General features: G+C 40.9%; 1 protein-coding gene across 5 annotated transcripts in view; it reads left to right on the top strand.

Annotated features, from left to right (window-relative positions):
* Positions 1-15,614, top strand: part of LOC121190639 (A-kinase anchor protein 13) — a 95,851-nt gene extending 80,237 nt beyond the window's left edge. For 2 of the 5 annotated variants that reach the window (XM_041051912.1, XM_041051672.1), the window contains 11 exons: positions 1,172-1,353; positions 2,543-2,625; positions 2,708-2,896; positions 4,942-5,088; positions 6,402-6,475; positions 7,348-7,392; positions 8,712-8,762; positions 9,034-9,306; positions 10,254-10,433; positions 10,861-11,167; positions 12,914-15,614. In XM_041051912.1, coding sequence (XP_040907846.1) covers positions 1,172-1,353; positions 2,543-2,625; positions 2,708-2,896; positions 4,942-5,088; positions 6,402-6,475; positions 7,348-7,392; positions 8,712-8,762; positions 9,034-9,306; positions 10,254-10,433; positions 10,861-11,167; positions 12,914-12,966 — 1,584 coding nt within the window. In that variant the 3' untranslated portion in view covers positions 12,967-15,614. Of the gene's footprint in view, positions 1-1,171; positions 1,354-2,542; positions 2,626-2,707; positions 2,897-4,941; positions 5,089-6,401; positions 6,476-7,347; positions 7,393-8,711; positions 8,763-9,033; positions 9,307-10,250; positions 10,434-10,860; positions 11,168-12,913 lie in introns of all 5 variants that reach the window. The other 3 variants (XM_041051835.1, XM_041051587.1, XM_041051755.1) reach the window with 2 other exon arrangements.
* The last annotated feature ends 483 nt before the right edge of the window (positions 15,615-16,097 follow it).

Raw genomic sequence — 16,097 nt, 5'->3', positions numbered from 1 at the left:
TTTCTCTCTCTCTCTCTCTCTCTCTCTCTCTCTCACGCACACACAGAGACACACACATGTCAGGGGAATGAAAACAGAGGCAGGCCTGTGGCATAATGATCACATCCATCATTAAAAAAAAGGCTTGGCATGTTTGAGTCGAGGCTGTTGACATTGACAAAAAAAGGAATAACATGTGGCTCTAAATGGATGACAGCCATGTGTCCCAGGTTGAGTTTTGGTCACCTGCTGTAGACACAGCCAGCAGTGACAGAGGTCACAGCACCTGGACAGGAGATATAACATGTTTCTGTGAAGCTGTGGCTAAAATGACGCTTCAGGGGTCTGAGTTAGCCAAATCAGATGGGCATCATCCAGGGTTATAGTCCTTTTTTTATAGCCTTTATATTCTCTAGTCTCTTGCCACAGTCTTTGTTTCTTTGCTGAGCTGCAGTTGAAAGATAGTAAAACAAAGAGAGAATTTTGTACAGAAACTGACTCTAACTTGCACTTTGGGTTTAAGAATGCATCTCTGCACAGAGCAAGGACAATGAATTTTATTCCTAGTTTTTACATCATAGTCACGGTAGGAAAACAGTGGTATAAAAAAAAATATAAACCTATTCTTTCTTTCTTTAAACCTTGGACAAGAGATTGCAGGAAAAAAGAAGTAAGGATGTGGTTACATTCAGAGTTTTACCTGACAGAGCAGAAACGAAACTGTGGTTTGTGGTGTTACCGTACTAAAATGTGTTTTACAGTGTTTACAGCCTTAAGGATGCAGGACTGCTGATGCTCCACAAGACAGCTGACTCTAATGTGGATGATAACCAGAAACTCATTTTGTCTTCTTCTTCCCACATCTTTGTTGTTCCTCTATAATCCTCCTTTTTCTCTGACTGACCTTCCTTCTCTCTGTCTTTGCTGCACTTTTTTCTGTCTTGCTTTTTCCCTCTGCTTCCTTTTCTCCTCCCATAATTATCTTTCTCCTATTCCTCTTCCCCCCTCCTTTTCTCTCTGGCGCTTCAACCCACCCTTCATCCTGCCTTTTCCATCCCCACCATTTGTCTTCCCTCCTCCCTCCTCTTCCTCGACCCTCCCACTGTCATCTTTCTTTTTCTCTTCATTCTCCTCCCTTGTCGCTTCCATCAATCCCTCCCCACCCTCCTTCCCCACCCTCCTCTCCCTGTAGGACCAGCGCTCCACAGTCATCTCCCTCCAGAAGCTGATCGTCAGAGAGGTAGCTAACGAAGAGCGCGGCCTCTTCCTCATCACAGCAGGCATCGAGAAGCCGGAGATGATGGAGGTCCTGGCCAGCTCAAAGGACGAACGCAACACCTGGATGCAGCTCATCCAGGAAGCCATGCAGTCCATGTAAGTAGGGCATATTTCTGGTGCTTTAATGAATACTTAAATACTTAATACTTAATACTTAAATAAATATTTTTGACATTGTTACCAGAAGAGTATTTTTGACATTTTTTACTTAAAGTTTTACCAGAGGAAGTCCAAACTTAGACCCTGACCTAACCTGCCCCATTTACTCCATAACCTCGACTGCAAAACAAACTCGACCTTCATGGTGTTTTACATTCAGTGCTGGCCTCTCAGAGTTCACCCACAGAGCATCTGTGTTGTAACCCAGAAGTTAGACCCAGCCCAGGTCTCTAGATAGTAATATACGGTAAGCTGCGACAGAGCACTGTGCTGTCAGGAGGATTAGCACTACTCTACCTGGGGATGGGATGTACTCAGGGACAGTCTAATGCTGGATTGGCTTCAAGGGCAGCTCACTATAAGCAGAGGATTATTTGACTACAGCCAGCGGGAAGGAGAGAGATTTAATACTCTGTTCTCTCTCTCTCTCTCTCTCTCTCTCTCTCTCTCTCTCTCTCTCTCTCTCCCTCTCTCTCTCTCTCTCTCTCCCTCTCTCTCTTTCTCTCTCACTGTCTGACTTCCATCAAAATACAAAACTGAGATCAAGCTATTGGCAGGAATGGAGGAGATTAAAGAACTGTCATAGCATCAGTTTCCACTTATGCTATGACAGTTTTTTTTTTCCACCAAAAACATCACATATGTCAAATCTTTGGCACTCAGGGTTGCCTAATCCCTGTATAGTATTGTGTTGTTCTGTGATATCAGTGTTGTATAGACGAATTGGTTGTAGATAAGGCTCAAGCTTATGATTATGTTAATTAGTCCTGTTTTTAAAGAATTGTTTAGTCTGTAAAATGTGAATAGTGAATAGTGCATTTTTTGTCTGATAGATGACTTAAATTGTTAATTGATTATCAAAAATGTTGGCAATTCATATTGTTGTGTATCTTAAGTCTTATAATAAAACATTATTAAAATGTACTTGTCAGCTAATTGATTTGTAGCCTAACTGATTTCAGCACTAGTTATACATGTTGTTACATATAGTTCTTGATGTATATGTACATATTGTGAATAGTATTGATTTGTCAAAACTGTAGATGAAAGGTGTTTGTAATTTCTTTCCCCAGTACTATTTATATTTTTAGATGAAATATGTTTTTTTTTTTTCTTGGTTGGACAGGGAGAAGGATGAGGATGAAGGGATTCCCAGCGAGACAGAAGATGACAAGAGGCAGCTGGAGACTAAAGCGAAGGAGATGAGAGGTGAGAGAAGCAAAAGCGGGATAAATTTTCTTCTAATATCACAAAGTGTTTTCCTCACTGTCCGTCTGTCTCTGTTGGTCAGATTTGTTGAGGCAGAAAGACACAGAGATCATGTCTCTGTTGGAGGAGAAGGTGCGGCTCTTCAGGGGGATGTGGGAGGGCTTGAATCCAGGTGAGGAAGCCTGCCAGCGGGTTGAGCCTTTCTTCAGGGCAGCCTGCAGCCAGGAGCCACCCAGGGGGGCGTCCATCATGAAGGATGCCCTGCTGGAAGGTAAGACAGAGAAAGAGAGTGTTTATTGTAAATGTGCTCCAGATGAATTGTTCATTGAGATTTCTTAGGAGTGAGAGAGAATAAACTGAAGTGAATAGAGACAGTATGTTAACAGTAACAGGGTGTTAGACACCACCAAGACTTATTGCTTTCCCTGTTACCCTGTGACCAGGTGTTTGCAAATTCAGATGCTTTGGATTGTGCTTCAGACAAAACCCAGACTCCCTCCTTGTAAAGAGGAAGTATAACGTTGCCTTGGAGTCAGTTAGTTAGCTGCTGGCTGCATCTTGACCCCTGTATTTTTAGCCTATATTCGAAATATTTTGAAACGGGCTCACTTGTTTATAATAACATTAACAATGGCTCTATTCCATACTGAGTGTCCCAGTAAGCTAAGCCAGTGAGCCTGGATGCACAATAGCGAGTCCCTGCCACTGGGACATCCACACTGAACAGAGCTGTCATTTATATTATAACATACACTTGAGCTTTTCGTGGTATTATGAGTCAATTTGTCTGCTATGAAAAAGACGTATTATTTGTGAACAAATACCTAAATTTGTACACACTTTTGAGTCTGAATGTGAAAAATTTCCATTTGGACAACCATCTGGAGGGCTAGATGAAAACTAGCTAGACAAGACCATTTTGTTAAGAAAACCTGGTTATTAACTAAAAACCCATTTGCAGCAAACAAAGTAATGCAGTGATTCACCTTTTCTGACATATTTGGGAAGTAATTGGCTCGATCTCAGAGCCTGTGAGAGCAGAAGTTTTGGGGGAGATGTTTGTGTTTACGTTTTGAGATGATTTAAAGAGTGTATAGAAAACATTAAAGGAGTCAGACTGTGTTTTAGGATTTTCTTCTAGCACTGTTTGGTGCTTTGGCAGCCCTGTTCATCAAATGTGCATGAGAAAAAAGCAGCATGAGCTGAAAAGTGAACAGAGGGAGATACTGTATATTGTGACAGAGAGAGAATGAAGTGTGGAGAAAGACAGAGAAGCACACTGCATTCTCTGCACATTAAATTGCTCTTGAAATTCAAATAACCAGGTCTGCAAACTAAAAATGCTGCAAAAATACCTATATAAGAAACGTGTTCAAGCCTTTTTGTCTTCTTCTCAAGAAGACAAAAATAAAATCTTTAGTCAGAAGATTGACTGAAGATTACTGACTGAAAAAGATGCAGGAAAAACTGTGTTGTAATTCATTGTAATTTGCTGTGCAGTGCTGTGTTGTCATAGAGCACTATTTCTTGGTATATTGGATGTGCCAAGAGCTGTCTTGTGTTTTTTATATTTGCATTTTAAATTATACACACTCACCAAATGCTGAGTTACTGGATCGGTCAGAGTTGTGAGTTACGCGGGGAAGACTGAGAAAGTGCAGTCTTACAGCTGATCTTTAAGTACTGCTGCAGAAAAGATGTAATTGGTTAAAAAATCCCAGATTTGTTTAAAGTATGCAGGTTTTGCAACTGTGCGACATTTACAGAAGGATTGTCTGCCGCTCTATTGCAGGAGAGATGTATGAAGGAGAACTTCTGTAATGGTCTTTCGCTTAAAACTGCTGTAGCAGGAAAGGTTTAGCTACACAATTACAGAATGTATTTTTCACCTCCTCCTTCCAAAGCCTAGGGCAGTAATTGTCCTTATTTGATACGTGAATTGGCAGCAGTAATATCATTTTTTCTGCTTCTTCTGGTTATTGTGTTTTACTGTGGATTCACATCCACCAAAAGTCTTTGTTTATCCTTATTTTCACTGAGAAGGTCACAGTGCTTCATGCTCTGTCTACATATGGATACAATACTGTGTATGTGCATCTGGAGTTTATATAATCTCAGATGGTAAAGATATTTAAACTTTTAGTAAAAGAGCCCTGTGGTTCAAACAGATTGTCAATAGTTGCTTAGCAACTGGAGCCTATACCAGGTTGAGTGCCTGGTAGGATTCATGAGAGCAGATCTGAACTGTAACACAGTTAGCCGGGATAATTCACTTACTGACCTGCACATTGATGTTTGCCTGTGTGTGCGTGACAGTGGAGACGTTACAGGCTCTGGTGAATGGCAGCCTGGGTGGGGCGATGGCCAGTGTCCAGGAGGGAGGAGGCGTGGGTCCGGTGTGTTTGCCCCGTCGGGCCGAGACCTTCGGAGGCTTCGACAGTCACCAGATGCACAGCAGTAAGAGTAAGTGTGTTTCTGAACCACACATTCATAGCCTTTAACAGTCAAACACACTGGATCCCCACCTGCTGGTCCAAATGACTGCATCAGCTCAGTGACTGGACTGCACGTGTGTGCTGACACTGTTGAAAGCCCAGCACAATTTGAAAAGTAAAATTTCACTTTTCATCCTATAATAGCAGACACCACACCCAGCACTTCCCACAATGCCCCTGTTCAGTGCAGTTAGATAAAACCTTATTTGACAGGGTTTTGGACAGAGCTGAAGTTTCCTAAGGGAGACATGGCCTGGGGCGATATCTCTGAACTGGTGGCTTGTAAGCTCAGAGTGGGACTCTAGTGACAGTGTGGCAGATATTGAGCTGCAAGAGGTCCACACTTTTACATCAGTAGAACTGATGTGAAACAATAACAGTATATAGTGTTTTTACCAGTGTGACATTTTGAAAACTACATTTTACCCATTATTTTGTTCAAGGAGCCGACACAGTAACAAGTGTAAAGACTGGAGACAAAGTATTATAAAAATGAAATGAGATGTATAGATTCTGAGTTGTGAAAAAATCAGCTAAACTTACATTAGTGTTTTAGATTACTATTAGAGGGCTTTGCAGCCGTGAAGACATTTGTGTGAGTGGCGAGGGAGGAAAATACAAATAATAGTATTATGATCAATAAATCAATACAAAAACATGTAAAGAATTATTTCCAGATGAGGTATTATTCCATATTTAACACCAATACAAACAGTAAAAACTGTCTTAAATTTCAGGAGTGATTTTTTTGTTTTGTTTTGTTTTGTTTTACCTGAAAATGTGATTCATTTTTATCCTTGTGGGTGGTTGTTGTTGTGGGTGTTGAGGCTGCACTTCTTTATTAATGACTATGCTGCTTTTTGTAATTCACAATTTTAATATGCACTTACCCAAAGAAACTTTCACATCAAATAAATTACTATCATTAATGTGCACCTAAAATCTACCAGCCTCTCGTATTCTTTTATCACTTTTGATATTGGTCACTGTTCATTATGCAAATGTTGGTGTACATCTGCTCTCATAATTGTACTGCACACCTGTTGAGAGATTCTCAGCTCTGTCTGAGAAAGTGGAGAACAGAAAACACCACTTACTGACCTAACTGTTGGATGTGATCTCTAAAATCTGGTCGCCTTCCTCACCTTTTTCTTTTAACTTAAAGATAAAAGTATGGAACGTTATTATTTGTTTATTGTGACCCTGTTCTCGTATTGTGGATGTGGATTTATTGCTGCCTTCGCTGCTCATCTTTTCTCCTGTGGTTTCCCTTTATGTCAGGTGGAGACAGAGACGAGGGCGAGGATACGGCAGGAGATCTGCGCAGGACGGAGTCTGACAGTGTTTTAAAGAAGGTTAGTATCTCAGCAGCCAATTATTCTTGACTCTGAAGCTGCTACGCCCCCACGCCTCAATGAGAACTTGAGGCCATGTGTGGGGGTGCATTTGTCCTCCAACATTAACAACACCATTAAGATGAATTTAGCTGCTTCTCTCCCTCCAGTGAATTAGCCTCTTGACATATCCTTCCAGGTCCTGTTGCTAATGGCGACCATCAGCTGTATAAGAATTCAGTAGTGCTTGGAAATGAATGGGCCACCTTTAGGTGCTGCTGTTGTAGTTCTGCACTGGATGCTAGGCTTTGTAGTCATTTATCCTGCATGTATCCAGCTACTGGACTACGCATAATTGTTCCTTGAATGTTTTAGCAGGGCCAAGCTATTGTAGTACGCTGTTTAACAAAAACATTTTTCTTGTCTCTGAAAGCAGACATCAGGCCCTTCCTTGTAAAATCTGCTACCTGAACAAGAGAAAAGTGCTTAATTTTTCTTTTACATTATATCCTGGGCGTGGAGCCAAAGGTCAAAGAGAGTTCAGCAGTGAAAGGAGGGAGTGTGTACAGACGTCAGAATCATCATTAGAAATACAGCGTGGAGCAAATTCAAACATTCCCTTTTCTATTATACCCACGTTAAGTAATTGTTTTCTTTGTAAGTCTAAGAGACATTTTTAGAGATGTTTAACCCATTGTGACCCAACAGCTGCAAGGCTGCTGCATTACTCTATCCATTTCACATAATCCTAGCCAGATGCAATTAGATCTTTACAGCACACCCACATGTGCAGGTATAATCACATTAATATTCATACTGTACAGTATTCATTCTCACGTACATGCATTACTGTGTTCTGACTGTACTCAGTGTGTGTTTGTGTCTATGTGCAGGGAGGAAACGCCAACCTGCTGCTGCTGCTGAAGAGGAACAGTGAGGTAGCACCGACTTCCTGCCTCTAATTACATTAGAGCTGCTGTTTACATGGAAACTGTCAAAACTCTGTACAACAACATCATTGTTATCAACATCAATAAATGTATTAGCTGAAACAGTAGTAATAGCAGCAGTGGTTCTCGCTGTAGATGTTTGCATTGGTAGCATTAGATGTTATTAGCCTTTTTCAAAACACACACAAAGGAATAAAAACCCCAAATTGCTCAGACTGAGAGCCAACACATGAGGGAAGCAAACTGTAAAAGGAAGAAGTCATTTAATGAAACCATGTCTATAAGAGCAAGCTTTAAGAAGAATTTTAATGAAAAATAAGATGAAAATGCATTATGCATGAGAACAGAGCAAGCGTCCCAAGCAGTGAAAGTTAGGTAGCAGTGGAACTTACCGAGATGGAAAAGTAAAGTAGACAAACCGTGTTAATGCCACAAGATTATTCTAAAAGGCCAGTCATAACACTAGGTACTATGGATGGCCTGAATAATACATAATATATATGGTTTACATTCTGTTCTGACAAGGTAAAGTTGAAACATTGATAATGTGAAATAGGTATGCTCCAAGTTATTAACATTTAATCTTCATACTCTGCAATAAACAGTATATATTTGGGAACTGTTTCAATAAATCAAGTTCTGTAAAAGTTGTGAAAAAATGCACAACACATAGTAATTCAAGTGATTCTGCATTAATAGCTTTGCAGCCTAAACAAAAAACAAGTCAGGGATTGTTCCAGTCAACTGCTTAATGGAAAATATTGGTGCAAGTATAAAATATTATCCTGCAAAAAATACTGGAACTGTACAATCTGGTTATTTATCTCCCTCTGTTTATTGTACAGACCCCGATGTTGTATGTTTGTGTGATGCCACACTGTCTGCAGATATGTTGTTTTATAAATGTTACTCTGAGCAGTTTCCAGTGAACATTAATTGGAGCGTTTTGCAGATAAACACTGGTGGAGGCTAAAAGCTCAGTGGCCTTGTCGCTTTGTCAGTGTTTGAATGGAGAAAAGGTTACATCACTGTAAACTCAAGTTGGTTTAATGCGCACTGTTAAATTCATATTACATGAAATCCTCTGCCAGCGCTTATTAAATGAAAAAGTCGGCGTTTAAAGTGAAGCACTTCTACCATTCATGGTGTATTTTAACAAGCAGAGTCAAGTGCAGCAGTAAGCAAGGCGACATCAAACAGACACTCTTCTCCATGCAGTCGAGCAGGATTTTTCTCACATCTAACAGCAAGAACAGAAGTAATGTTTTGAGGTTATATGATACTCAGTGGTCTCTCTTTTCCAACAGCAGGTCCTTCACAGCGTCTCCAACCTGCATCTCCTGCTCAGCACTCTGCAGGTAAGATACTTTGCGTGCAGTGTACAATCCACGTGCTCCAGATCAGACTTGAAATGATGCAACTCTGTGAAGCTTTTTGCTGTCAGTGTGAATTTGAAAATCTCACTTCTTGTGTGAAAAGAAGAGAGAAAAAAAAAGAGAATTTAGACACTCTGTGGTGCAGTGTGAGCACAGCTATACAGACAGAGAAAATAATGTCTTGAAGACTTAGCAGGATGGATGTGTCTGACCTAATCTCTGTGGGGTGTGAATCTGGTCCTGTCTCATCAAGGCGGTGGTGGTCCAGCAAGACAGTTTCATAGAGGACCAGCGGCAGGCCCTGAGCGAGCGCTCGTCCTCCTGCACGTCTCTGTCGCGGCCGTCCTCGCGGCCCAGCTCCCTGATTGAACAGGAGAAGCAGCGCAGCCTGGAGAAACAGCGGCAGGAGCTGGCGTCCCTGCAGAGACAGCAGGCAGCTCATGCTGAGGAGAAGAGGAGGAGGGAGAAGGAGTGGGAGCTCAGGGAACAGCAGCTGAATGAAAGGGAGGTGTTCGTGCACTTACAGGTAACTATGCATCATTTTCTACTAGTGCTGTGTATTGTCATATGTTCCTATGCAGTTGTAATTCTTAATGTAACCCTTTTTTTTTTTTTTTTAAGTAGGATGGTTTTACAGCTAACGATAAGCTCAGAGCTAGCATACTAACTCAGGTCCTTTGCTTTAGAAGATGCTGATGACTTGTGATTGGGTGAACAGGAATGTAGTGTGGTCTCCCTGTAAATAACTGCAGTTTCTTGCTCATTTGAAGCCACTCTCATAGCATAAGCATTCTGCTGTGTTTTAATATTACCTTGGCTCGGTTTTCACGTCAGACTTTCAGTTTGCCAAACTCCTACGGCAAAGAGCCAAACTGATTTGCTAAATTCTTACCTTTAAAATGCTGCCATATTGGCAGCAGTGGTCTGCTACGATAGGGTAAACTGTGGTTTAATGTTACAGTATGCTTTCCAGCCTCACATTGTTACTGTAGCTTACTGTATTTTAGATTAGACTAACAGGTCATTCAAATAAAAGTTGGGAAGTTAGTGAATAAAAACTAGCTTTGTGGTTGTTGCAGAACAGGAAATGTAAACTGTTGCAGTTAAGTACAGTCACAGTTACATTGTACATTGTATTTATGTACAATAATACAGCATGTTCAGTAAACAAAATGAAAGTCATTTTTATTCTGCATCATTTCAGTAACTGAATTCTGCAAAAAATGGGACTTTATTGCTATTTGGAATATCTGGAGGAAATGATCAGACTCTGTTTTGATGAGAGTTAGTTATTGGTTGATGATATGGTATATGAGAATGATCCTTTTATTTTGAAATGCTATAGTGATCCAGGTGAGACTCCCAGACTCATCCTGTCAATGTACACAATGATGACGTGGCTTCCTTTTCAGTGTCTGAAACCAGGCTGTATAATTTTAATAAATCTGTCAATGCACCTCTGAACCACTGCAGGAGGAGGAGGTACTGAAGCAGCAAAAGCAGCTGGAGGAGGAGAGGCAGGGGCTGCAGAGTAAGAAGGAGGAGTACCAGAGAGACCTGGAGAGGCTGAGAGACGCCCAGAGGAAGCTGCAGAGGGACAGGGAGGCCGTGCAGCGGCAGCTCGACAAGATGGAGGAGCTGCGTCTGGCTGAGGTGAGCAGGGACACTTAAAAAATCATAACAGTAATAATAACATGATCTGTTGCTCGGTGCAGGAAAAACTGCCTCCTCTGTTGCCCCCTCAGCTGCACTCACTGAGCTGGGAGGGATTCAGTGTTTTACTCAACAATACTTCAGCAGGGTTTATGTTTATTGGTGCCTATATTGGAGGCTTGAACCTGGGTCTGTTTGAAAGTGAATATAAACGCGCCCTTGGCAAACCAGCAGTCCAAACAGCAAGGTCGTATTTCCAGATTTTCCACAATTAAACTGTTTTCTGGAAACATTTATGTTCATGTTCATTTATGTTTATTCAGGATAAGCTTGCAAAAAACATTCAAATCTGCACCTTTCCTGCATATTCATTTCCAGATGTAGACAACAGCTGTTCCTCTGTCTAACCTCCTTCCTTTACTTCCAGCGGACTCCCTCTACGACGTCTGATGAATCCCCGTTCCCCGGCAGCTCCCAGTCTCTGGAGCTGGACCCACTGGAGCTCTCCTCCTCCTCTTCCTCCTCCTCCCTGCCTAGGCTGCAGCCCCAGCAGTCCAAGCCCAAAGGAAAAGGCCTCAATCCCTTTACCTCATCCTCCACTCACACCAACCTCAAGGGCAGCGAAGCCAACAACCAGATTTCAAAGAGCCTGCTGCAGCTGGCCAAGAGCAAGAGCAAAGAGGGCAAGGAGAAGAAGAAGAAGAAGGGCAAAGGGGGGAGTGCACAGACCTCAGGTAGAGAATGAACAGGAGGGAGTGAATGGATTTACATTTAGTTTAATTATTCTGTGTCTTACGCTGAGACAGCAGGCAGCTGGTGCTCTGTGTTTTTGTCAAGGACGCTTCAGATTAGACACTTGATGTTTGGTTATCAGATGGATGATGGCTTTGACTTCAGTAAGTGGCAACAAGCCCAAAGTTCAATAAGTGATTAGACTGTGTTGTTATGACGATATTACCTATAAAAGTATTTAGGTTTGAATCTGGTAGTTGTATCCCATAATACTGTATATTTAATCATTCTGATTTTAGAAACATAAAGCCCTAGCATACACTCTGACTAATAAAAATATACATCAGTTCAATAAACCATCTGTAATCCACATGGCACAGAGAAAAATGACAAGTCTAAGTTTAGTCTTCAAAAACTATAGATATTTGTCACTGAACGACACTGACCCTCATCTTCAGCAGTATAATAGTTAGTAGTACACATCACAGTCTGTTCAGCTTGTCATGTGCGTGCAGTCTGGTGATGTGTTTTAAAGAAACGTGGTTTCTGAGTGTCAGCTTGCATTATGCTGCTTCTTCATCTTCTTTGTCTCCTTTATCTCATAGTAAATGTTACCACAGTCCACTCTGCTGGACTGTGGTTTACCTGGACCTGTAGCACAAAAAGAGATTTTTTTGCCTTATCCTGCTCTCTTTTGGCTTAACTCAAAACTTAAGTTTTCTGGTATCACCTTTAACCAGGCTAGCATAGGTCACCATGGTAACCTATGCTGCATGGTTAACGTGGTGCATAGCAAAGAGAAATTGATATTTTTATACATCACTCGAATCATTTTGCTATTCCAGGCTTTCCATGCCTCCGCCGTGGTCTGACCACAGAGCGTCTTGCGTATGGAGGTAGAATTTATCACTGAATAACAACATAGCGACGATTAAAGCTGCATTTTAATCTTGCAAAGATTCTTTTATTCCCGCTGCCTTTCCACTCTTATTCCATCACTGCAGCTCGTAGCAACATGACGAGACTGTGTGAATGATAATCGGAAATAAAAACTCAACCCCCTGCTGTCTTTTTTTTTTTTTTTAGAAAAATTGTCCATGCACTGTTAAATATTTCCTGTGATTATAAATGCAAAAGACAGACAGACTGACCATATCAGGCATTAAAGACTTTTCTCCTCTCTCCTCCCTGCTTTGGCAGCAGAAACAGTCCGATGTTACTTTTCACTTTTTAATGTGCATCACATATTCATAATAGTTTGTTCATCATCATTTTTTTTGCTTCCTTGAGTGTTTCTGCAGCTGTTTCACTATGATACACAATTATTTAAATTTTTTTTCCAGATGTGAGCAGCTTGTCCATTTCCTTGGTGATTTCCATCACAGGGAGGATAGTGTGCATCAACAGCCACACACAAAAATCACAGGTTTTTAGTTCTTTGTAATGAATATGTTTTGAGTAAACTCCCTGTGAAGAGACGCATGAAAGTCCAAATGCATTTCTGGATATGAAACGATGGCTCTAATGATCATTAAGCTGCTCACCGAGGCAGCTTCTGCCAATTCTTTAACGGCTCTCAATGACGGCACAGCGCACTGTGCTAAGGGTCTGATCGATATGAAGCAGGTTGATGCTGCTCACTAAACATCCCTGGAGAATAGATGTTACAACAAATCAGCAATCAAATCGAAAAGGTGGAATCTTCTCTTGTGACAGTGACACTGACTCCTCTCATCTCCTCCTTCCAGACTCCCAGCACCGCCCTGAGCCTCCCTTGGACGGAGAGATCTTCTTCTGCTGAGAGAGGTGGCTCTCCTCCTCCTCCTCTTCCTCCTCCTCCTCCTTCTGCTCCTCCTCATCATCATCATCACACAATTTATTACACAGTTCTGGCTTCCTGAGCGATGTGTTATTGCTCAGTAGTAACACATATTACTGCAGTGTTCTACCAGGCTTTTTTGGCACCTTTGAAATCACCTTGAAAAGACTTTTAAGTCCACGTTCTGAATCACAACATAGAACTATTTGACATTACGTGCAAGAAAAAGAAAAAAATAGTATTTTCTTGCATTTTTAAATCAAATAACACTTTTAGTTTCCATGTTTAGTTTCCAGAAAGTAGATTATTTTAGGGATTCGGTTATCAAGTGCAAGTCGGCATACATACTCAGTGCATAAAAATAAGGAACATGGATTAGCTGTGCACTTTGGGGTATTCTCTGTCCAAAAGCCCTGTTTCATTTTCCAAAGAAGCCGTTATGATTTCTTCGTTTTGAAGAAAAATGTACATTTGTGACAGCTCTGTATCGCAATGAAAACATTTCACAGTGGATTTCCTCACAAGCTCCACCAAGTACGTTATGGGCCCGACTGCCATCCTGTATTTGTGTCTCTTATGGCCCCAACCGGCCCCTCTTTTTCAGTCCCACACCAACACGCTGTTTTATTAATTTACAGAAGCAGAGCCGTTTCCATGTGTCTTTAACCGCACATAAAAAGATACAGAGACATCCAAGTGCCACTTGGAAACAGATACGCATGTCAACAAGTTCCATGTGGCACTGGAGACGCCTCTCTCCTACTCATCTTCATTGATAATGGAGGACTGAAACCACAGAGGAAAATCTGCCTAAACTTTGTGTCCTGGCAACATTTCTTAATCAATGTTTTCAGTGTTTGTTCCAGTGTTTCCTTCCAAAAATGCTTCTGTATAAATCCACAGTGAAAGAAAATTGGAGCCTGACATTCCTTTACTCACAATTTGAAAAACAGATGTGATTACGTGCTCTAATTTTGTCTCCAGTTTGTAAGCAAAATGGAATTGGCGCATGATAACTTCAGTAATCCTCTATAATGATTTTATGCCATCAATCACGTTCCGTGGTGAGGTTTTAATTTATTTGAATTAGGGATATCTCCATTTTGGAGTTTAACTCTTCAGATGTGCGTGTCTATTTTTCCAGACTCAACAGTAATGAAAGAATTGAGACATATCTCCCTGTGTCTAATGGCTCAGTTCATATCCTTTAGTGTGTTTTAGAGGCTTGGATGGATATTAGCTTGATCCTCGCTTTATCTGCCTGTCAATGGGCTTTTATGCAGCCCTCATCTTTCATCTGAGCGCCGACGAGCGGGGCTTTCCTTCGTTTTTTAATTGCATGTGACTCTGCAGGTAGCATACTAATGGCCTCTGTCTGTTAAAGAGTTCAACTTTCTCTTTCAACCTCCCTCTTTCATTTCTGATAATAGACTCATAGTAGACGCACACGGCTGATGGTTTTAGGAAATGGAGCCTGTTAATTTAGGGACAAAGCAGCTGGTTAGAGAAAATGAGAAAGGACATTAAGTAAAAACACCAGATGATGTTATGTGTCCCTGTTTAATGACTAAACCAGACACCACCCAATTCTCTGATCATTTCAAATTAATCAACACATCAGTGTTGTTAAGCACTTTGTTCCTAATATGTTGATGCATTTTCTTTTTTTTTTTATTATCAGTATAAAAGATCAGTTGAGAAGATCTTTGTGTTCTGGGGAATTGTATAATCGAGGGCACTGATGCTCATGAAAAGCACAATGATCCAAAGCGAGATAATTTGTTAAAGTACATAAAAGATGCTGCGGTTCCGTTTTGTTAGCGTGCTAAATTTAAAAAGGGGCTTGTAGCTTTTATGTAATGTTTCCAAGGTGACCTGTCTGACCCGTCTTAATTTTCAAGCCTATGTTTCAGCGTCACTAACTCCATAGTGGGCCACACAGCTACCTGCTGGACAGGTAGGAAGTAAAAACAACAAAAAAAAGCCCTTTTCCATTGAATTACAGAGCAGCGTCACTGATCTGCTTCCTTGCTGCCTCTTTTGTCTAATGTTTAAGTGCTTGATTGTTAACTTGTCGTCTGTATTGAGGATTGGACTTCCTGTCCTGGATGGTTTATCATAGTGTGTCTTCTAAGAGGCTTACATGGCCAGCCAATTAGTTGCTTCATGTCTTTTGTTTATGGCTTTTGGTGTAATCCTATCAAAGAACCAGAGAGGAATGTTTTTTTTTTTTTTTTTTTTTCCTGTTGCTTTAGGTGTGTTTTGACCACTAGGGAGCACTGCACCTATGATTAAGTGAGTTCCATCCTTTACACAATAACAGCCACCAAAAGTATGAAACTGCTCTGTTGCTTTTTTTTATTATTATTATTTTTTATACATCTTCTCCCTGCTGTGCAAAATTGACATATTTTTCTCAGCAGGTCATTGCCGTACAGAGATAATGTGATGAGCGTGGGCTCTCTCACTCTGACATTTTCCCCACGGCATTTGTAATTGACTGCAGAAACAAATAAGTTGTCAGAGACTGTAATTGGTTATTCAGTGGAACCAGTCAGCATCAGCTTTAATATGGAAAAAAAAAAGGAAGGTCTAACAGTTGGAGGGAGCGACCGGGCAGAACCGCAAACCTCTCTTTGTAAGGGACAATCAGCAGATGCAAGTCAGGAAAATGAACTCCTTCCCCGATGATGATAGGCCTGTCCATGAGACGAGTGTGTCCATCAGGTGAACCCTGCGTAGCCTTAAATCTTAACAATAAAATGCACTAGAGTAGAACCCAGCGTCTTCTCAGGAGTGAGAGGAGAGCTTTTATACCTCTGCTTTGAAAAGGAGGAAATGTTTGTACTATAAAAATGGTACACAAATGTTTTATTCTCATGATGTAAAAAAAAGGGCAAATGTGTAAATATGATTTCTGTATAAAACAAATCAAATGTAAAAAAATGAATTGTTCCATTTGTGATTTAATGCAACATTTTGTAAGAATGTCTTATTTATGTTTTATTCTCACCTGTGGGGTGATGAACAATTTAAAGCCACGTTTCTCTCATAATAAAAAAAATAATAATAATAACAATGTACATTTTGAGTTCTGCCTGTGTGATAATTGC

This window comes from Toxotes jaculatrix, chromosome 1, assembly GCF_017976425.1.
Source record: "Toxotes jaculatrix isolate fToxJac2 chromosome 1, fToxJac2.pri, whole genome shotgun sequence".
NCBI classification, from domain to species: Eukaryota; Metazoa; Chordata; class Actinopteri; family Toxotidae; genus Toxotes; species Toxotes jaculatrix.
Note: the sequence above shows the minus strand (reverse complement) of the source record. Positions and strands in the feature narration are given on the sequence as shown.